The sequence below is a fragment of the Cricetulus griseus genome, chromosome 6 (genome assembly GCF_003668045.3).
Source record: "Cricetulus griseus strain 17A/GY chromosome 6, alternate assembly CriGri-PICRH-1.0, whole genome shotgun sequence".
Classification (NCBI taxonomy): Eukaryota; Metazoa; Chordata; class Mammalia; order Rodentia; family Cricetidae; genus Cricetulus; species Cricetulus griseus.
The window spans coordinates 43,251,080-43,274,833 of record NC_048599.1 but is presented as its reverse complement, the minus strand read 5'-3'; the positions used below and the strand labels follow the sequence as shown (position 1 = coordinate 43,274,833).

General features: G+C 39.3%; 1 protein-coding gene across 7 annotated transcripts in view; it reads left to right on the top strand.

Annotated features, from left to right (window-relative positions):
- Nucleotides 1–23,754, top strand: part of Plcb1 (phospholipase C beta 1) — a 678,981-nt gene that overhangs the window by 581,998 nt on the left and 73,229 nt on the right. For all 7 annotated transcript variants that reach the window (XM_035446906.1, XM_027421690.2, XM_035446909.1 and 4 more), the window contains 4 exons: nucleotides 13,372–13,448; nucleotides 13,548–13,637; nucleotides 14,430–14,487; nucleotides 15,061–15,147. In XM_035446906.1, the coding sequence (XP_035302797.1) occupies nucleotides 13,372–13,448; nucleotides 13,548–13,637; nucleotides 14,430–14,487; nucleotides 15,061–15,147 (312 nt within the window). The remainder of the gene's footprint in view (nucleotides 1–13,371; nucleotides 13,449–13,547; nucleotides 13,638–14,429; nucleotides 14,488–15,060; nucleotides 15,148–23,754) is intronic.

Below are 23,754 nucleotides of genomic sequence, written 5' to 3'. Positions count from 1 at the left end.
AACATACAAATCACCACATGATGGTCATTCAAAGGAAGTCCCAGGACCACAACTTTGTTAAACACACAGATCTCAGCTCCCAATCCCGGATCTGTTGTATATCGTGCATGATTTGTATTTCACCTGAGTCCTGGGTGACCTGGCATATACTCAAGTTGAAGAGGTATGAATTTTAAAGCTAATAAATACCTATCTTTGTTCAAAATAGTTATCTAGAGTCAGCCTAAGTTTCCCTTTAAGTAAAATCAGAAAAACTGTGCCCTTCATAACTTGATCAGTGAGCTGGAAGGATGACATCTTTCTGTCATGGCAGAGTAAGTATATCACTACTGGGGTTGCCTGCGTGTATTTACGGTAGAAAGAAATGTTGCTTTAGTATAGGTGTGTTAAAACACAGATGGAAACTCTCCACCCACTCAAGTTAGTGAGCCCCAGAGCTTCTCCATGAGGGTTCTTTATACTACTCCTAGGAAGGACTAGATCTCTGGGAGATTGGTTCCAAATGATTATCTCTTTCTGCAGCAATCATAGGGTGAACCTTGTGTTTTCTCTATGTCACTTGGATGAGCTTTAAACTTAAAAAAAGATTTATTTTTATTTTCTCTGTGTGAGGGTATACCACACATGTGTGTTTGCCCATGGAGATCTGAAGAGGGTATCCTGTCTTTTGGGAGTGGAGTTACAGGCAGTTGTGAGCCATGTGTTGTAGATGCTGAGAACTGAATTCTCTTCCTGTAGATCTGAGACTGGCTTAGATCTTGCTGTGTAGACTAGATTGTCCCCCAACTCACAAACAACCACCTGTCTTTGCCTCCCAGGCAATAGGATTAGAGTTGTTCTCTACATCCCTCTTAAGGTGTTACTTTAAATGGACTAGTTAGTGATGGAAATGGAGTTTCTTCCACTTTACAGTTTGTAGTAACTGTCAGTATTTAACCCTAGTATCACAATCAAAATTAAAGCACCCACCACTAAGTCCTGAGGCTTTTTATGGTTTTGTTACAGGGTGGGATTCACCACTGTTTGTTGTGGTCCTCTTTTTCCTCTCATATTCTGACTTTAGCACAGAATCATTTTTTTCTCAAAAACTAAACCATTTATCTTTCCCTGAAATGCTGCAATTTTTACTAGAAATGAAATGACAAATAAGTAAAAGATTTTAATAGCAGAATAAGAAATGAAATAATTGTCAAATGCATTCTTATTTGTCAATTTCCCTATCATTCCCTAATGGGGTTGGTTACATACAAGCACATGGTTGACCGTTTGCAATTTTACTTAGCATTTGGTCATAAGTGATATTTTGTATGGTATTTTAAAATGTTTATTGATTATGAATTATCTCATAGTATAATATATATTAATGTACTCAAAGTATAAAAATAATACTTTGAATTCATTTTTTCCTTTATTTTTTAATGTCATTAGAGTAATGTTGTGGACATCATTGTCCTAAATATGCTAACAAATCACTTTCTAGAAAGATCGAAGCACTATATCACATCACCAGCATGGTCTCTTGTCCATACCTTTGCCACTAAGGAGTTTTTCTTTGTTTTGTGTTTTCTTTTTTCTTGCCAGTGCAAATGATTAGAAGTAATGTTTATCTCAGAGTACATAATAACTTCACTTATGAACATGGATAGGTGCATTTCCAGATGTGTATTGGCCATTCATATTACTCTTTTCTACCCACTGCCTATTTCTATCTATTCCTACTTTTCTTTTGTGAGAGAGAGTTGATGTTGCATTTTTTATTTATTATCTTAAGTTGTACAAGTTAGGAGTGTATACTGATGCCATCTAGGGGTACAGCAATGGGCTGTTTTTCTCTGCCCAGTAAAGGACTAAAAGGCAAGAAATGAGTGCTTTGGGAAATCTTGTTGGAGCCATCATATGATACTGGGGAAAACTAGGGTCTCCTATTGGGATTCTTAGTCTCATTAATAAAATAATTTAAGAATGGAGTTGAATGGAGACTTGTAGACTGATTACTAGGCCTTCAAAGGAAAACTTCAGGGCAAGCAAACTGTAAGTTCCTTAACATGGAGGAGAAAAATAGATGGTAGAAAGCAAGAAAGCCAGGTCTTTTGAAATTAGCTGGTATGGAGGTCAGCCACATGGGGGTGGAGGGGGAGCAGCCACATGGGGGAGGGAGCTCCATGGGGGAGGCAGCCACATGGGGGATGGAGCCACATGGTGGGGAGGGAGGCCTTAGAAGACCTAGGAAGCCAAAAGTACCAGGAAGAATAACAACCTGCAGAGGCGGCCAGCACCCAAAACTGAAAAATAGAGCTAAAGGAAAAGGGCTAGTTACACCTTTCTGTACCAGGGCTCAGAAAAGGTGTGCAGACTCACCATAGACCTCATAGAGGTTCCAAAGAACTGTGCAAGGAGGCAGGAAATCTGAGAAGGAAAATGACCTACCTTCCTAGGGCTCGGGCATTTGGTATATTTGTTTTTGTTTTTTTTTAGTTTTTTTTGTAATTTTTTTATTAATTAAATTTATTGATTTACTTTACATCCAGAATACAGTTCCTTCTGGCTCCTCTCCTCCTATTCCCTGTTCCCACCTCCCCCCAGCCTCCCCAGTCCATTCCTCCTCCAAAAGGGGCAGGCCTCCTGTGAGCCTCAACAAAGCAGGGCATAACAAGTTGAGGCAGGACCAAGCTCTTCCCGCTGTACTAAGACTGGGAAGGGCTACCTAGTATGAGGAATAAGGGTCCTGGAAGCCAGCCAAAGCCTTAGGGACAGGCCCTGCTTTCACCACTGGGAGTCTCACAAGGAGCTCAAACTACACAACTGTCACACATATGTAGAAGACCTACATCCATCCTATTCAGCTCCCCAGCTCTGTGTGAGCCCCTATGAGCCCAGGTTAGTTGTTTCTGTGGGTTCCCTTGTGATAACCTTGACCTTCCTGGCTCATACAATTCTTCTTCCCTCTCTTTAATGGATTCCCCAAGCTAGACCCAGCACTTGGGTGAAGATCTCTGCATCTGTTTCCATCGGTCACTGGATAATGGCTCTCTGATAACAATTGGGGTAGTTACCAATCTGATCTATAGGAGTTGGCCAATTCAGGCTACCTATCCATTATTGCTAGGAGTATTAGCTGGGGTCATTCTTATAGATTAGTAGGAGTTTCTATTGCACCAGGTTTCTACCTGACCCCAAAATGTCCCCTCATCAAGATTTCTCTTTCATTACTTTCCCTTCCATAAACCCCACCAACCCAATCCCTCATGTTCCCATCCCAGCCTGTCCCCAGTCTACCAAGGAGACCTCTTCTACAGCAAATCCATGTATCCTTAGGGGTAGTTTCTTAGCTAGGCTCTTGACATAATAATTGGATTATCTCCCTTTTTTCTATTTAGAAACTAGATTATACATTTATGTATAATTTTATTTAAATGTTTTTTCCTGTAATACATTTTGGTCTTATTCTTTTCCATCCTTTAACTTCTTCAGGATCCTACCCATTACTCTATCCATAAAACTCTCTCTATTAAAAAAAAAACCCTCCCAAACTCCAAAAACAAAATCAAAGCAAACAAAAACCCCAATAAGACAAAAACAGACCAAAGCAAAACAAAAAGTGCATGCACAAGAAAATGGAGTCTATTTTGTCTTGTCTGACCACTCCTGGGCATGGAACCATTCCTTTCCCTTTCCTAGCAGGTATCAACTGCAAATAGTTTCTTGATTAGAGGTGGGACTTTGTGTCCACTTCCCCTTCTCAATGCTGAAATTTTGTTTGGTTTGAACCTGTGTAGGTTTCGTGAATGCTGTCACAGTCTTCACCAACTGATAGCATATGTGTATCAGTCCTGTTATGTCAAGAAGACACTGTTTCTTGGAGTCATCCCCCACTCTGGTTGTCACACTCTTTCTACCTCCTATTTTGTATAGATCCATAAGCCTTGAGGAGAGGGATTTGACAAAGACATGGATATTATTTAGGGCTGAGTGGTTCAAAGTTTCTCACTCTCTTCATTGTTCAGTTATGGAACTCTGTGTTAATTAACATCTACTTCAAGAAGAAGCTTTTCTGTTGAGGGTTAAGTGGTGTTTTGATCTATAGGTGGATAGCATTATATCATTAGGGTTTTTTGTTGTATTCTTTTTAGCAGAATAATAGTATATTTTGAGCTAGGGCCTATAATCTATCTAGTTTTGGGGTCTTGAACACTTTATGTGTCAGGTATGGGTTCCATCTCATAAAATAGGCCTTAAATCTAATCAAAGGTGGTTGATTACTCAGATAACATTAGTGCCACTATTGCACTATGTACCTACAAACTATGTGGTTTGTAGCTGGGTGACATCAATTGGTTTTCTCCTCTGATACCATGCAAGTACCTTTCACTACCATGAATACTAATTAGTAGGGGTAAAGTTTCTAATTTGGCACCAGCTCAGTTTCTCCATGATCAATGACATAAGTTGTGTCTTCAGTAGTGGGGCTTTACCATCAGGTTGTAGAGTGTATCCAATAGCCTTAACTAAAGCTTGTGATGTTTGGGGGTGGGGTCTATGGTATCCCTTTGGCCAGTGACTCAACAAGATGCTACTCATTCCTGGTATGGGAAGTTTTACTTGTTGGCATAAGATGTCTAGTTGGAGCACTGTTCCCCCTATTATATGGTGTCTCCATTTAAATTCCATATATATGTAATTGTATTTTAGGAAGCTTCAAGAGTAATAGGTGTCCATATGGCTTTTAATGTTAGTTGACTCTCCCCATGTTCCCTCCTCTACCCTGCCCTTCCATCTCCCTCTCCATTTTACCCCCTATTTTAGTTTCCCTTTTGTCTCTTTATAACATTGTACTATTTGCCCTCCCTCTCTCATCTCTCCTGGTTCTTTACTAGCTACCTAACATCTATGGACAGTCTCTCAAGAGTTCTTCACTTATTTTTTATTATGCTGGTTAAGTCAAGTCATATAAATTGAAAAAGGTTAGAGCAATGCAAAGTGTGAATGCAGGAAAATGCATAGAATCAGAGATAATTTTGGAAAACTCAATGTATGCATACCCCTCACAGTTTGCATGATAGATTTAGTAGAACAGTTTATGGAAATTTAACCAAGTGGCTAGAATATGATAATAATTCTTTATCAAAGATAATTTGCACAGGCTGGAGAAAAATGGCTTGTGTTTTCACATATGTAGCTTTTAATAAAACTGTTGCACCACTTTGTCATCTGTGTCACCACTTCTAAAACGAGAGGTTCATACAAGAATTCTTGCAGGGCATTGGTGGAGCACGCCTTTAATCCCAGCACTCAGGAGGCAGAGGCAGAGGCAGTCGGATCTCTGTGAGTTCAAGGCCAGCCTGGTCTACAGAGCAAGTGCCAGGATAGGTTCCAAAGCTACACAGAGAGAAACCCTGTCTTGAAAAACAAAAAAAAAATAATCTAGAATGTAGGAATGACATGCATTTTACAGATATTAAAGTAATTATTGGGATGTTTCATTTAAAGCAACAGATTTTTTCAAATTTGGTTTTTCTTAATTTTTTGTACACAATGTATATTGTCTTGATGTATTTTAATGGTGCTATAACTGTTTAGGAAAGATTAAAGAAAACACCAATAAACAACAAAATCCAAAGTCAAATCAGGGAACAGCTTTTGTTTGTGTTAACATAGAGCAGTTTGGGAAAGAAGACATACTGGTGTAAGAAAAAAATCTAAAATAGAATCCACCTGACTGGCTTTTTTAGCTTCAGCATTCTAGAATTGCAGAGTTTATTGCATTTCATCTGGCAAATGAAGGATGCTGAAATGATATGTTTTGCATTTAGAAAAGGGAGGACCAACATGGTGTTTATCACCATGGGCGGCTCCTCTGGGTCTGTCTTTCAAATGGACCATACGCAAGTTACAAACAAGGCAAATGTTATCTCCCTAGTCAGACTCATATTGCTAATTATCTGAAAACATCTATTTGCAATGATGGTTATTTCAAGCAACTAGTATTTATTTCATTTATTCTGAAGTAAGTAGCCACCCACAGTTGCTTTCAAAATCATAAGGCCCAAAGAGCTGCAGTGATACAGCCCATCAAGTGTCTATAAAGCAGACTACAGCTTTCTGTGTCAAACTTAACTGGCGTGTAGTTTTATAGCTTCAAAAAGGGTAACAAACATATCTTTAAGGAAGTGTATTATGCTGTTTCCATTCACCTCTCCCAAAAGCTGAAGCAAGCACTTACTGTGGCATAATTTTAGAGTGAAGAATAACTTAAAATGTTAGGAGATCATTGGAGGAAATTCTCTAGAGTGAATAGGAGTATTGGCCAGATTTTCAATTTTATTTCTTTCTGGAATAAGAGAAATTTAATCTAAGGATCACGTAATTGTTAAGTTCAAACTGAGGGTCTAGGTCTAGTTCAGTGGTAGAGCACTTGCTTGTCATGTGTGGAGTATCTGGTTTTGGTCCTGAGAACTGCAATAGATAAATAACACCAAAACAGTTATGTTCAAGTAAGTACATATAAATTAACCTTAGTTATAGAAAATAAAAATAAATAATGACCTCATAGGCATAAAAGACTATCTTAAGGAATAATCAAGATGGCTACCTTTTCATCCAAAACTTGATTCTCTGAGAAGAGAACAAAATTAATGGAGAAAGTCCACTCTCTGTGAGTAGGGCTTCACTCACAATCAGACTGTATATGAAGGGATAGATGGTCAACAAGGAGTTGTTGACTACAGGAATGAAGACTGCTCAACTCCAGTGGCCAAGACACCCCAGAGGAAACATCTACCATGTCTCTAAATTGTCATGTTGTGTTTGGTTTTTGGATCACAAAACAATTAAGATACACAGTAAGTTCCTTCTTTGTAGAAGTTGACCAGTACACAGTGAAAACTCACTAGAGGACCTTTGACACTCCTCATGATGTGATGAAACAGACACTTCTCAGGGAGCTGTGAAAGAGGAAGAGAGCTGTATGTTGACCCTGAGTGTCCATTCCCCAAAGCCATCCTTCTCATGGAGACTACAAATATGATTCCATCCACACATTTTTTTATCCTCTTTGACTTAGCATCCGGGAATTATTTTCTTCTGTGGAAAATTTTTTCCCTTCCTCCAGTGACTAAACAAATTGAAATTTAGTTCAGAGTTGAAAACAATGGTGAAATTCTATTCTCCGGGGCTTTAGTTTTTTGTTTGTTTGGATTTTGTTTTGGTACTTTAAATTGTTTAGATGTTTATCTGTGGATTGTCATGAATAGTAAACAAACAAAGTAAAAAAAAAAGATGTGTGCTACTTTGAGGAAAGAGAAATTATATCAAAAGTTAAAATTCAATATCATTTGCAGAATTCCAGATTACCATATGCACCCTTGGCTCATTTCTTAGGTTAGTGCTTAAAAAGTTAGCACTTAAAATTGCTTCTGTTACTATGAAAACTAGTCTTCAGAATCATGTATCCACATCTCATGCAGTGAAAACTTAGGACCAAAACTCAAGTTCTTCATCTTATTTAGGGAGCAGTGGATAAATTTTTAGGGCTTTGTTGTTGTTGTTGTTTGTTTTTGTTTATTGTTTTGTTTTGTTTTTCATTCATTTATTTAGCTCATAAATAAAGTCATGCACAATTATGATACACAATACAGTATGTTCACAATGGCATGGCTAAATTAAACCAATTAACATGTTATATCACACATATTCATCATTTTTGTTTTGAGAACACTTAAAGTATACTATCTCACAACTTTTAAAATATAGCATATTGTTATCAACCATATTTATCATGCTCTCAGTAGACCTCAAGACTTCAGAGAGTCCATGCCTCTTGTCCAACTGCAGTTTTATATCCCTAAACCAATCGTTTCCCCATTGTTAAAAGACACACATTGAAGCCTAATAGCCACAATTCTGCTCTCTGTTCCCATAAGTTCATCATTTTTAGGTTACACATAAAATTGAAATTGTGTGACGTTTGTCTTCCAGTGTGTCACTTATTTTTTTTTTTTTTTAGATTTCTCCAGATTGCAAGAGTTATAAACTTAACACCAGACTAACTTGAATAATAATATATACTAGTAAAAATAAACAGGATACAATCATGTAAGAAGTATTGTGGAAATCTAAGGAAGGGAATTGACAGAGATCTACCCAGAAACAACCTCTGTACTTCCTGTAGCCCTCAAGTGATTGTTCCCACTTTCCCCCTTTCTCTATTGTTCCCCACTGGTCTTAGTATCATGCTTATTCAAAATGGTGGAGAAGACAGCGTTTTCATTTATTTCTCCATTGACCCATACATGAATCTTGGGGGAGAGCCTTGTTAGGGTCATGTGATTGGCTAGCTTAGAGAAGTCACACATGGCCAGAAGTCAAGTTATGATTAGATCAATGATCTCCTGGATCAATTACTTTGGCCAAAGGATGGAGGCTTAAGTATAAAGCAGTTCCTATGGGAGCCAAACATGATCCAGAAAGCAGAGTAAGTCCTTCTGAGAGAAACAGTGCTGAGAAAGCACAGAGGCACCCAAGCCTTCTCTTGACGGGGTAGGAGAGAGACCCACTGTGTATTGCACATATACTACCTCATCTCCAGACACTACTAACAAATTTGTGATAGTGCTCATACTGCCACCTGGAACTTAATTAAACAAACATCAAATAGAAATAAGAATTGTTGAGACAGCAATACAATCCAAGAAGATCTACAATCATGAGAGTGATCTTTATTTCTGCTGTCTTGTTCACATGGGAATATCACTAACAGGGTTGAATAACATGTACAAGGGTAAACATAAAGGTGTGTGCAGTCAGTCCTGGGAGCAAACTATTGCCTTGTTTATTGAGGTATGGTGAATGCGAATAAAAAAAATCTACAATTCAAGAAAAGTATCTGGTGACTGGTCCAGTTAAGTCTTGGAGACATTTAAGAAGGGAAAATATCTGGGCTGGAGTAGAAAAGCCAAAGAAAGATTACATACAGACAGGGAAGAAATGCTCGCAAGGTAGAGACTGCAGGTTATAGACATGTGCAAAAGGGTCCTTGTTACCAGAAAGTCATGTGATGTGGAGAAGTTGACAGATGTCTATGATTTGGTGGATAATGAAAGTACCTAAGAGGGTTGGGCAGGCCTTGTACACTTGTGAGCTGAGTGAGGAGGCCTGATACAAAGAGAAAGTCTTGTCTTGAAAAAGAGAGGAAGCCTCAGCTTGCTCATGTAGATGCTGAGAGGGGAGGTGCTAAGCATCCACAGCTCAGGTCGATCAGCAGGTAGAGAAGCCCCTAAGAAAACGAGTAATTCCTATTTAAATTGAAGAAGAGATTTCTGTGCGAGAGTAGTTAACCATCCTATGAAGTTAAAAGTAATTATTCCGAAAATATGTACCAAGGCACCCTCAGGCACATCCCCAAACTCCCAGAGACAACTGTAAGATAGTTTTGTTTTGTTTTTATAGAAACAGGAACATCTGTGGGAATCCTATGCAAATTACTAGCAATAAGTTGTTTGGACCTTATGGCAACTCTTCAATTTTCTTTTTTAGCCTAAAGGTATCATTGGAAAAAAATATCACTGAGTTTATAAAGGTTCTGTGAACCAGGAAAATTTAGGAATCTGTGAAATAATTAAAATTCTGAGAAATGAGCCATAGTTAAGCAACAAAGAGGATTTTGAAATCTTACTGAAAAATGAGGTGAATTCCAGTATTTGAAGCAGAATTGAGGCAGTGTTTTCATTTGCTTTCTATTACTGTGATGAAACACTGACCAAAGGTAACTGGGGAAAGAAAGGGCTTATTTAGTTGACTTACATGCCTCTTATCATGGTCCATTGAGGGGAGCTAAGGCAAGAACTCAGAGCAGGAACCTGGAAGCAGGAACTGAAGCAGATGCCATGGAAGAATACTGCTAACTTGCTTGCTTGGTTTTCACTGAGCAGAGGCAGAACTGCTCACAGTGGGATGGACCCTCTCACATCAATCATTAATCAAGAAAATGACCTATAAGCTTGCCTACAGACAAAGCTGACAGAGGCATTCCCTCCATTGGAATTCCCCCTTCCCACATGACTCCAGTTTATGTCAAGTTGACAGAACAAACAAAAAAACCACAACACGTGGTAAGGTTGAAGGAGGTGAGAAGGGGAATCCCTGCAGTGTGGGAATCACTGGGCTTTCTTCATTTTGTTTTGTTTATTTGATTGCCTTGTGTTTTGTTTTGTGAGACAAAAATCTCACTGTATGCCCAGGCTGACCTTGAATGCCTGATCCTCTGCCTTCAAATTGCTGGGAGTAAAGACATGAAGCATCCTATGGACTCTCTTGTCCAATTTAGAAATAGAATGCAAGGACATAAAAGCTAGAACAAGAGTGCACAGTTTTGGAAGGATAGATAGAAATGCAGACAGGACATTTCAGGGAAGAACGTGAGATGCTTTTTCAGATCTGCCCACAGGCTGAGAAGACATGAGGGGAAATAATTTGGGGGAAAGACAAACCAAGTTAAGGACATGTGATATGATATATCGTCTGCCAGGAATTATGTGTATTTTCCCAGAGCCATTCAAACCACTCTGGTTACGGAGATGAGGATGCTGAATTTGGAATCATGAGGAAAATACAGACAGAGTTCCAAAGACTTGAGATAGAGGCCAGACAAACTGATATGGCTTCTTTTATGGTGTCAGCATCCTACTCAGTAATCCAGACAGGACTTCTCAGGTTCCAAGGTGAACATTTTGTCCTGGGAATCTTGAGAAAGTGCAGAGTCCTAATTATTGGTCTAGGGGAGGGCCTGAGAGTTTTCATTTCTAGTGTGTGTCCTTGTCATTCTGGGGCTGCTGGTCATAAGACACATGATAACAAGATCAATTTAGATGAGTCATCGGCCAGACGTCTAGAACAGTGCCAGGTCTATAAGTAGATGCTTGATCAATACTTGTTAGGTTTGGGCTGAAATGAATAGTTTCTCACATAGTGGAAGCCAACAAAGGGGACAAGAATTGGGAACAACAAAAGCCAAGTTCACAGGGTCCAAGGACAGTGAGCCAGAGGAACCTTGGGGGACTGCAATAGAGCCATATTTGAGGACCCAAGTTCAAATCAATGTCAGAACTGAGTGGGTAGAAGCCCAGAGGTCTGTAGTTTGGTGGCTTTTTGGCTAATTGTCAAAGCACTAAGAGTAAGGATAATAGGTAAGGAGAAAGCAGAAAATGGGGCAGATGTTGACATATTCCAGAAAATAAAATATTCTGGGAGATGAATGAGAGATGAAAGCACAGAAAGGGAAGTGTGATTGCTGTCAAATCCAAGTGAGTGCCTGTGAGATACCCCAGAGACAGATTACCAAAGCATTCACATCTCCAAGGAGGTTATGGAAATACTCATCCTCAGGCCCAGCCACCAGATTCCTGCAGTTCATAAGCCCAGAAACAAGGCCTTGCAATCTGCATTCTTAAGTGTCCCCAAGTGAATCTGATGTAGCAAAGTGGGAAATCTCAGAATAATGTCTGGGAAACATTTAGGGCAAATGGAACAGGACAGAGGTCCTCTGGGGGAAGTAGTGAGAGGATACTTTGTGTGAGTCCCTAGGGGGAAAAATAGCATTTTACATGTGAATTATTTGATAAGTGGCGCCACTTGAAGCATGATTTGCTCAACTGTGGCAGCCATGCTGAAGCAGTCTCTTCAGAATGAAGAAATAGGCATTCTGTAGCCCACATCCTCCTTGATCGCTATTCAAATCTAATCCATTCACATACAAATGCTCCAACTCTCATATTTATCATAAATGAGCATGGATCTCTCTAAGCCTTTGAAATCAATGCTGGGGTTACAGACTGGAATGGCCACTCCTGCCTTTTCATGTGGATGCTGGATATTAAAACCCAGGTCCTTATGCTAGCACAGCAAGATTTCTACCTTTTGGAGAGAGAGAGAGAGAGAGAGAGAGAGAGAGAGAGAGAGAGAGAGAGAGAGAATGTGCATGCATGCACTTCTTTGAGACAGGGTTTCTTTTTGTAGTCTTGGCTATCCTGGAACTCACTCTGTAGACCAGTCAGCAGAAATCCACCTGTCTCTGCCTCCCGAGTGCTGGGATTAAAGGTGTGTGCCACCACTGCCCAGCTCAAGGGGCCTTTATAACTTCTGAAACAACAGTGGAGAACAACATTGACAGATGTGGAGACCCCAGGGTTGTAGAGCCTGTCTGAGTTTATTTTACAGCATTTAGAGTGTTCTAGAAATGATAAACAATCTGAATGATTTAAAGTACACAGAAGGGTATGTGACTATCACGCATGTGCTACACCATTTAGCACAAGGCATCCATTGTTCTAAATCTGAATTTGGATAAACACTAGGGATTCCAAAACTAACCCTCTACGGATCTTGAGGGATGACTCACTTGTTACTATGATAGATATTACTTATATAAAACTAGTCAGCTCATCTTGCTCTATATGTTTTGGGGAAGAAAGTCTTCACATTGGAAATAGCAATAGGGACTCTCAAAGAAAGTCCAAGCCATGTATTTTATGCTCCAGTGAAAGGGTTGAGGTCTGCTGCTACAGCCACTTGTGGTTCTGAAGACTCTAAGAGTGGAATAAAGAGTGAGGATGGACTGACATGAAAATTCACATTCATGGAATTGACAAGCATTCATTGGGCATGCACTGAATGTTGAGAACCATGTGGAGTACTGAGGCTACAAAGATGCACTTGTTGCTGTCTTGAATCTTGGGTTGATAAGAAAATGGATGCAAAACAATAGAGTTATTGCATTCCCACAACCTGAGCTTCAACAACAGCACAGAAAATTCTTTGTGTTTCTGAGATGGGTAACTGAAGCAATCTTCAAAGCGAGTCAACACTATATATATATATATATATATATATATATATATATATATATTATTCTACTACACTGCTGATTATAACTTCTGTTATGTCATACTTATTATTTTATTTAAGCATCACAATACCTACTAGAGGTAAATGGAGCAATGACCTGATTTATAATCAAGAAAATGTCAGTTAAGAAAAGGTAAAGCCTTGCCCCAAATCATACATTGAAAGCTTATTACCCCTAATCTATATCCCTAGCCCCCAATTAATACTTTTTATATGTTACAGAGTAGAGATAGGAACCTATGTTCACACTGCTATCTGTGTTTGCATTGAGCCTTGCTTCGGGAACTGGAATGACAATCTAGCCAATTCAATTCAATTACAGGAGAAAATCATAAGGACTTCCTATTTAAAAAACACACACACACACACACACACAAACAGATAATGTGATCCTTTAAAACCATGTCCTCATTACCAAAGTTATATTGTGGTGACTCTAACAGCAGCTCAATGTTTGGCATTTTTTCTTCCCAGCTTATTCAGAAGTTGACAGATGTTGCCGAAGAGTGTCAGAACAACCAGCTGAAGAAGCTCAAGGAGACATGCGAGAAGTAAGCCTTCAGCCCGTCCCACTTGGCCTAATAGACATAAATGCATGCGATACAGATTGCTGTTCCGTTTGTCTGACTTTTCCTCCATTGTAACTTCAGAGAGAAGAAGGAATTAAAGAAGAAAATGGATAAAAAGAGGCAGGAGAAGATAACAGAAGCCAAGTCCAAAGACAAAAGCCAGATGGAAGAGTAAGTGGAAAGTAGCCATTTCCTTAATTGGAATGAATTGGTTGTCTTATAGTAGAGAGCCATTGTCTTAACCAAAGGCCCTTTGGTAAAGTTTCCCTACTAATCAATCTTCCACAGGATCCTTCCTTAGTCTCTGTTCTACTGCTTCGAAGAGACACCATGACCAAAGCAACTCTTATAAAAGGAAGAAGGGGTGGGGGCTTTCTTACAGTTTTAGAGGGTTAGTCCATTATCTTCATGGCAGATGCATGGCTTCACTCAAGGTGATGGAACAGCAGTGGAGAACTATATCTTGGTTGATAAGAAGAGAGAGAGAGAGAGAGAGAGAGAGAGAGAGAGAGAGAGAGAGAGAGAACCAAGAAGCTTGGGCTTTTGAAACCTCAAATCCCAGCCCCAATGACACACTCCAACAAAGCCACACCTCCTAATCCTTATAATCCTATGAAAGATTTTCACTCTCTAGCCACTAAGCCTATGAGCCTATGGGGACCATCCCTACAGTCTCAATTGTAAGGTTTTTACAATGAATTCTCAAACAGGGGCACTCTGGGCATTTTAGAAAAAAAGCCAAGTGATCTCTTTTGGGAAATGGGTAAATTCTCATTTCTCAAGTTGTTGGACGACTTAGGGAACATCTAATAAAAACAGAGCCCAAGCCTGGGGAAACACATCACCACTGCCCGCACTTCCAGACTGGACCTTTCATTCAACAGCTATCCAGTGATAGTAAAGGCACAGAAGTCTGGGCTTCCGGGTGGGTTGGTTAATGATTTGTGGCTCATTTCCATTTAGGGAGAAGACAGAGATGATCCGTTCATACATCCAGGAGGTGGTGCAGTACATCAAGAGGGTATGTCTGTTCACCGTGTCTCCTTTGCAAATGCCACATGGACAGTTGCCAGGCTCATTGTGAACTGCTGGGAAGAGAATTGTACCTCATTGTGTCACCAGCATCCATCTGCTTTGTGATGGTCATCATAAGAGGATACAGTCTGGCTATTGAGAACCCTCTGTATAAAAGAGCTAAATAAAAGGGCTATAAAAATGAACAGAGAGGAATCACTGCCCAAGTCAAGAACCCCCCAAAAAGTGATACCAAGTGGAGTTCCCAAAGCATCCTTTCATTATCAGTGATAGAGGTGATGGCCATATCTATGTTAGTCTTTAAGTTATTAAAAATTGTGTTATGGAAATTTTCAGACATTTACAAAATGTGTGTCTGCTAGTCACCACCCCTCCCTGCCTTGGGTTCCCCTTACCTAGCTTCAAAGGACAATTCTTTCCCAGAGTACCAAACAATTGATACCACAGACTTGAAAAACTTTGAGATTTTTGTTGTTGTTTTGTTTCTTGTGACATGCATAAAAGCTTTAATTTTTTTGTTTCCTAATATGACTCTTTTCTTTTGATAACTTTCTTACAGTTAGAGGAAGCCCAAAGTAAAAGACAAGAAAAACTTGTGGAGAAACATAAAGAGATCCGCCAGCAGATCCTGGATGAGAAGCCCAAGGTAAATGGAGCTAAATAACCCTGAATGTCTATACACCCTTGGCTCATTTGCTTTCTGTTCAGCAAAAAGAAGTACCTCACACAACTTCCCAGGTCATTCCTGGAGTGTGAAACTCATCATTTTTGGTAACAGTAAAAATACAGCGATATTCAGCAAGTATTTATCACCAACTGGAACTGTCTAAAAAGTGTGAGCGCACAGAACCCCGTGCACAGATTTGGTTTCAGCTAGTCTGATATGTGGCTCAGGCAAGGGTATTTTTAATCTAGCCAATCAACTTCATCTTGTAATGCTGTAACATCAGACTGCCCAGCAGGGGACACCCTTCACCAAGATCAGCCTGATCTTGACCCAACAAAAGTCTTCCATATACCAGAAAAAAAATTTTTTTTTAAAAAAGGAAATTTCTTTGCCCCCATAGCAACAGCTCATCAATGCTGTTCTTTAAATTTTTATTATAGCTTGGAGTGTATCTCAGGGGTACTGAGAGAGCTCGGCATGTACAAGGCCCTGGGCTCAATCCAAGACAATAAATCAGAACGGGTTGTGCTTGCAGCTTGTTGAAATTAGTGGTCTGTGGACATCAAGTTGAATGACCTATCTGTAAATCAAGTATTTGAAGGTTAGCCAACAGTATTCAGTTCTAGAACATTCTATTCATTTTTATTTATTGCTAAATGTTTTTCTCTGTTAAAAAAGAAAAGAAAAAATGTGCTTTTTAGGTTTCCCCTCCTTTTAAGCTACAGTTGAAAGCACAGATTCTCAAACAAACTACCATTCCACCTGAGTGCTTATTGAGTCTGCAAAACTCAAGTTTTAGGGTTATTTATTTGTTTGTATTGTTCCTCGATGGCTTCAGAGTGATTCCTCATGGCTAGCTCTAAATACATTTTAGAGTTATTTATTTTCTTTCGCCTTCATGTTTATAGTACATGATAGTCACTTAACATTTGCTTAGCCATATAAATCCTCCAGCAAGAATTGATAGTTATGTTGTGTATTGTTAATTCTTAAGTTTGTCTTGCAATTATACAATTCAAATCTGCACAGCCAGCTTCTCAGGCTGCTTATGCTAATACAGTGGGATACAGTTTAGCATAACATTAGAAATTTTGACACAGTGGTCTCCCTTTACATCTGCAGTCTCGATTTCTTTGAGTTTCGGTGCCCACAGTCATTCATGGTCTAAAAATATTAGGTGGGAAATTCCGGGATGAACATGTCATGAAGTCTTAAATTGCACAACTTTCTGAACAGCTGATGAACCCTCAAAGCACCGTTTCAGCCACTCTGGATGTGCACTGTCCCTCGGTCCAGCAAGGCCACACAGCAGCCCTCTCTGATGCAAGATTCGCTATCTGTTGTCATAGTGTTTGTGACCCCTTTTTACTTAATAATGGCTCCAAAGCACAAGAGTAATGATGCTAAGGAGTCCCTGAGCTGAGGATATTAAGTGGCAGATTAGCTTTGGCATTTTGTGGCTTCAGGGCATATTGGAGGAGGGGCACTGTGTTTTCTTTTCCGAATCTATCTTATTTAAGTGCTCAAGTATTTTAAATAACAGATCCAGATTTGCTATCCATGTTTATTGTTTGAGACAGGAATTCACATTAGCCTAAAACTTGCCAAGTAAACCAGGCTGATCAGCCAGGGACCCAGGCATCCATTTGCCTCTCTCTTCAAGTGCTGGGATTCCAAGGCCATGGCACCACACATAGATTTGTTTTAGGCTGTATAAATTTAGCTCATGTCCTCATGTTTATAAAGCAAGCACTTTACCAACTGAGCTTCTCCCTAGCCCTCAGTAAGTAAGTAAGTGTGTGTGTGTGTGTGTGTGTGTGTGTGTGTGTCCTTCAGCTTCCCCAGTGCCAGGAGTGTAGACAGATACTAACTACCACATATGTGACTATTCTGTGTCTTTATGATTAAAGTCAAGTTAAGTAAGTGGTTATTGAAGTCCCTTAAAATTTCTTCACTGGATATAACCAAACATTCAAATGACTAATAACATTTGTCAATTTATCTGTCCAAGTACAATTTATCTGTCCAAGAAAATCTGGGCATGCTCACATGAGTGTACAATCTCGTTAGCTTCAGGGATGGAGACAGGAAGACTGAGAAATCATGGCTCACCTAGGAGATAGAGTGAGACCACATTTCTAACTAATTAAATAAGCAACTAAATAATTATCTTAAACAGTGACAGCTTAATAAGTGACTTTATTACTGTTTGAATAATGTCACAATTCTAAGGATGAAGGGACAGTTCTAGGGATACTGTAGATATTACAGTAGCTATTTTTCTGTTGTGATAAAACACCATGACCAAAAGCAACTTATAGAAGAGTTTATTTTGGCTTGCCATTCCAGAGAGAGAGAGAGAGAGAGAGAGAGAGAGAGAGAGAGAGAGAGAGAGAGAGAGAGAGAGCACATAATGGGCAGCAGGTGGTTGAAGCAGGAAGCTGGCTGAATGTGTCTCCAGCCACAGGCAGGAAATAGAGAAAGAGATAGCAGGAAGTGGGTTGAAGCCTTAAGCCCTCAAAAGTCGATTCCAGTGATGTACTTCCACCAGCAAGGCTCTATATCCTAAAAGTTCTATACCTAAACAGTGGGGGACGCTTCTCATTCAAACCACAGCAAGTGAGCAGCCAGTTACAGGGATGGATAGCCATCTCTAGGGATAACTGACTGCTTCTAGGGATGGGTAGCCAATTCTAGTGACAGGTAACTAGTTTAGTGACTCAACAACCTCACCAGGAGTCAGCAGTTTTAGAATTTCAGCATTGATGGTTGCTGTCCTCAGGTTTTAAAGTCAATGACAAGATGACTGCTAAGGCTCCTGCATCGTCACCTTATATAGAAGCATTCAAAGGCAGAGAAGGAAATATCCTCACTTTATGCCCTTCTTAGGATTGGTGGAAATCTTCCAGAAACTCTCACACAATAGGTTTCTCATCATCTGCTCATAATGGAACCACATTCTGGTTTCTAAACAAATCACAAGGAAGAGAGCTTAATGTTCATGACCCGCTTAGAGTGACTGAGACTCATTCACACAGGTGGAGGGAGTTCATCTTCTTGGTTCTATGGTCACCAGAAACCTAAACACAACTGGTACAAAAAAATAACAACAACAAAAACAATCAATGGATGCTTCCCATTGGAATACTGAATACACAGTAATTGGGGGTGGTACACAGTTGGTGCTACAATATATATTTAGAGGCTTTTGTTTCTTCTTTGTTGGCTCTTTAGAAAAGATCCAAAGTGTTCCTGTGAATTCTTAGTCATTCTCTTGTCTTTATTTCTTTGTGTTTAACCAGGAGCCCTATAAATTGCTCTTTCATCTGTGATTTTGTACTAATGGCCATTGTGTTGTAAGTGGTTTGGAAGGTAGCCCTTGAAGATGCTGGTTCCATGTCAAGCCAAATCATTTATTGAAGGGTGTCTTTTGAAGTTTGAGAATGTGTTTTTAGAGCCATTACATTGATAACAAAATAAGAAATCACATGTGAAGTCAGCCATGGTGGCTCCCATCTATAATCCCAGCACTTGGCAGGAGGAGGCAGGAGGATCATCCTTGGCTACATATCAGGCTTGAAGCCATCTATGTAAGGCACTGTCTCCATAAAAAAACAAAACAAAAATTCACACATAGTCATATCATAAGATACCTAGCAAATGAAAGAAAATGATAACAAAAGCAAAAGTATGAAAGTCAGCTTTCTGCCTCTGGGACTCAGTACCCAAAATAACCAACGTAAAAGGGAAAAGTTTCATTTTGGCTCACAAGCTCAGAGGTTTTAGCCTCATGTTGTTTGACCCACCAGGTCATGGAAATAGCACATGGTGGATGAATTGCTTTCATGCTAAGCAGTGAAAGCTGAAACAGAGAGAATAGACCAGAGTTCCAATGTTTTCTTCAAGGGCAAATTCCCAGTGATCTCATTTCTTCCCATTAGATGAACTTTAAAAAAATGAGACAGGGTCATTATGCAGCCCAAACTGGCTTAACATCACAGTGGTCCTCCTGCCTCAGCCTCCTCGTTACTGATTATAAGTATGAAAAGTACCATGCCCAGCCAGGCCTCACTTGTTAAAGACTTCTCCTAATCCTTGGAGCACTTGGGCCATAGATCATGCTTTTACTCATGGGCCTTTAGGAGACACTCCAGATCCAGACTTTCAAGCAGCAATAATAAGCAGTGGAGGGAAATGGCAAGATCAAGTGTGGTGTGGGGACTGAAGCACAGGATGGCAAGTATGGGTTAGGAAAGGCCAGGGTGACTGAGTAGGCCTCGATGCTCTCTGTGGGATGTGGACCAGAAATAGAATAGCACTGCTTTTGAAATCAGCCCTCTTGGGTGTGATACTGGAATGGCTCTGGAGCTTGACATAGATATGAACAAATTAATAAGAGCAACAACAAAAGAAAAGAGAAAAAAAAACTCAAGGAAATGACAGTAATCAATAGTAGTTATAAAACAGGTTCACCAAGTCAGTTCCATTCTGTAAGAATGATGACAAGGCAGAGTGATTTTATGACATCCAGAAATTTATGAACTGTTCTGAGTTTATGACAAAGAACTGTATAGCTGGCAACCTTCATATGAAAACATGGAAAACAGTGGTCCTTCTCAAAAATGGGACAGAAAAAAATTCTAAGTAGAACCTGGTAATGCATAATCATTTGCTTATAGCGAAAATGGTGCTAGATGGCACCTCCCCCCAGTCTTTAATGTCTTTCAGCATGTTATTGAATACACTAGCTCACTACCCTTTAATCCACTACATCTATGTAATACAGTCACATGTTGGTATCCACAGTCCTGGTGCAAACATGGAGAAAGCTCTTTTGTCAGCACTCTTTTATCCTAGTCTACTATTTTGGGATGTTCTGAACTCTAGATTTATCTGTCTAATATTCTTCCCTTTTGATAAACAAATTCTTGTCTTTTAAAAGTCAAAGGAGATTTAAATTTTTGACAAAGGAATTTTAACCAGTTGGTAAAAGCCAACAGTACTTCAATGGCAAAGCATTTCACTGGCCTAGTAGAGCAGCTGCCTTGAAGGTTCATACAAAGTGGAACTTTGCAGAGCCTTCACTCGGCAGCCGACTTAGTCTCCCAATGAACCTGAGTCCACATGTTCCTACTAACCTTCAAGAGAACAATCAAAGCAGAGTATGGTTAATTGGAAACGGCGTCTTCAATTTTTTTTTTGCCAGGGAGCATATAGTGGCCCCAATGCCAAAGCTTAGTTTCGACTGCCCCATTTGTGACTGGTAGCAGACAACGTTGGTAACAGAGTTCATTTTTATTTCCATAACTGGGATTGTCATGTAATTCAGTCTTGTTTGTAATTCAAATATATAAAAAATAAAATTAAAAAAATGCATAGTGTCTCTGTTCCATTGGCAGGTAACTTTTGAGAGCATTAAAAAAAAAAAAAGAAGTGTTTGATCCTTAGAGGCAATTTATACAACAAATAAATATTTTGACCCTGGATTTGACATAAAATCAAGTTGTCCATTACTGTACCTGAGTCTCACTGAGACCTATTAAGTAACAGACAACAGACATTCTTAAAGGTGATGTTGAGCTCCTTTGCAATGGAATTCTCAGTTACAGAGAAATATTCATATGTGTGTTTCCTGGCAGTCACATGCTTTACTGTGCCCTTAAATGTATATCTTTGATTGTGTCTAAGATACATACTTTTGCAAACCGCAACCACAGAATCCTTAAGATGCTTGCAAGAACACTGTCCAGGTTTCCAACTCAGTGACATAATTGGTTTCCTTGGGATTTCCATACCTGGGTTTGCCAAACCAATGAGAAAGAATTAGTGGATACAAAATGTGTTGAGATTCAAGAGCTCGCCTGCACATACCAAGCAGCCACTGCCTGTGTGGACTTAAACTCCAAGTTATGATGATACAGAGGAGCTTCTGCTCTTATTTCTGCACATTTGAAAGCAACTCATTCTAGCATGTTGCCCTCAATCTGTTGCAGATATCCCAATGTGTATTGATCTCTCTGTGGCTACTGGCTCTAGTTAAAGGAATCATCTTTTGACAAGACTTTTTAATGACCTGTCTGCCCGACCTCATAAAGCAGTCAATAAATTTGTAATTTCTTTTTTCTCCAATACTTAATTTGTCTTTGGTATTTCTTAGGCCATAGGTTTTCTGCTTTAATTTAGCTCATCATCGAGAGAATTCCAAGAAGCCTTAGGGTGTTTTCATTTTTTCCCGAAGAGCAATTCATCAAGCAGCCACTGCCTCATTCTTTCTTTTCTCAACCAGGGGGATATAGACTGCTTTTCCTCATTTCTCCTCTGACATCTCTGTGGTGGGGTGAGTGGCTCACCTTGGATGTGAAGTTAATCATGCTAGAAACCACTGCCAAGCTTTGAGATGGAACCCTGGATGCAGTTGACGTTTGCCCTGCTATTCACAGGGGAAAGGCTTAACTTGGGGATCTGACATTAGACCTTTCTTCAACTAATTCATTTATACCTCCTCTAATCTTTGCTTTGTGATGGGCAAGTATGGATTTTCCCTACCAGTATCAATTAGAACTCTTTGTGGGAACACAAACTCCTCAGTGGGAGCCAGCAGCCTTTGGGTTATGCCCCAATCATTGTCAAATCTTGGTTAATCCACATAGTAGTTTGGTCTTAACTGTTCTGTATGAAATTAGTTTTCATTTTTATCTATGCAAAGAATTGTGCTCTTAAAAACAAGCATGGTTATTCTTTATTTTCTTGAACATAAAACTGGGATGTGTTTATTTTCCTTTTGGGGGATACCAGGATATTGGGACCATTTTTTATTCCCTTTGTCTAATCTCAAAAACTATGGTTTATGATCTCAAAATCTATTTTGATCATAAAGACTTTTTAAAATTAGAATAAATTTTAACAAAAAGGCCCATGTTTCTGGCCACTATTCTAAAATACAGTAAAACTAGCAAAAAGTATTAGTTGTTCCCCCTCCCCCAAACTGGTATCAGTGAGTGGTTCCTTCAGTGAGAGCAAAGGCTCTACAGAAGTTTCCATGCAATTTTATACTGAAAAAGGTAATGGTATTCGATGATCATGAAGATTTTTAAGCTCATAAGATATGAGACTATTGTATGCCATGCCAGCAGTGTTCATTCAGTTTCATCTACATGCTTACTGCCTTCTTTGCTGAAAATTCTTCAGTTTAAAATGTAGACAAGAATCCACATTGCCTTCCTTCTGCAATGATATTTTCACTGGGTATAGAATTTTGTATTGGCTGTTACTTTCTGGCATCTCATTTAGAGATAAAATTCTGGTACCTTCTTGCATCTGTTAGTTTAGTTAAGTGTTACTATAGTTCTTTAGACATGATTTATATTTCTTCCCTTTGGCTTCATTTATACTTTTTTCCTTTTATCTCATATATTGTTTCCATAATGTATCTGTGTGTTTGAAATGGCCAGACAGTCAGATAACTCTAAAATGTGTCTGTGTTTGAAGTAGCCAGACAGATAATTTTAACATATCTTAGTATTTGAAATGGCCAGATAGACAACTTTATAATATATCTGTGTGTTTTAAGTGGCCAGACAGATTAACTCTATAATGTATCTGTGTTTGAAATGGCCAGACAGATAACTAAAATGTATCTGTGTATTTGAAGTAGTCAGACAGATAACTCTAATGTATCTCCGTGTTTGAAATGGCCAGACAGATAACTCTATAATGTATCTCTGTGTTTGAAGTGGTCAGACAGATAAGTCTAATGTATCTCTGTGTTTGAAATGGCCAGATAGATAACTCTATAATGTATCTGTGTGTTTGAAGTAGCCAGACAAATAATTCCATAATGTATCTCTGTGTTTGAAATGGCCAGACAGATAACTCTATAATGTGTCTGTGTTTGAAGTGGTCAGAAAGATAACTCTAATGTATTTTGTGTTTGAAATGGCCAGAGAGATAACTTTATAATGTATCTCTGTGTTTAAAGTGGCCAGACAGATAACTCCATAATGTTATCTGTGTGTTTGAAGTGACGAGATAGATAATTCTAAAATGTGTCTGTGTGTTTGCAGTGACCAGACACAGAACTTCATTTGTTTCGTCAGAACTCTCAGCTGTCATGTCAGCAAACAATGGCTCCTGTACAACGTTTTCCTTCACTTCTAGGATTTCTTCTGTGTGCATGTGTGTGTATATGTGTATGTGCAAATGTGTATCTGCAAATGTGTGTGTGCATGTTCATGTTTGTGCATGTGTGTGTGCCCTCACACCTGTGTACATACACATGCACAAAATAGACTCTTTTGCCTCTTAATTTCAGTTTTTATTCCATATGTTTGTTATGTGCTTCCCCGTGGACAGGTTTCTTTCTGACTGTCTTTCTGATGCACTGGCTCTACCCTAATCATTCACTAAGTTTTTACACTCAAGCTGTGTGCATTTTTATTTTTTTATTTCTAGAAGTTCTAGTTGAGTTATTGTCTAGTCAAGGGTCTGGAAGCTGTAGCTTTCTGTAGGGAGTATTTGACTTCCCTGGCTTTGGAGATGCCCCAGGCTCTTCACCCTTCCAAGTTTCCAGAAAGGAGTTCAGATGCT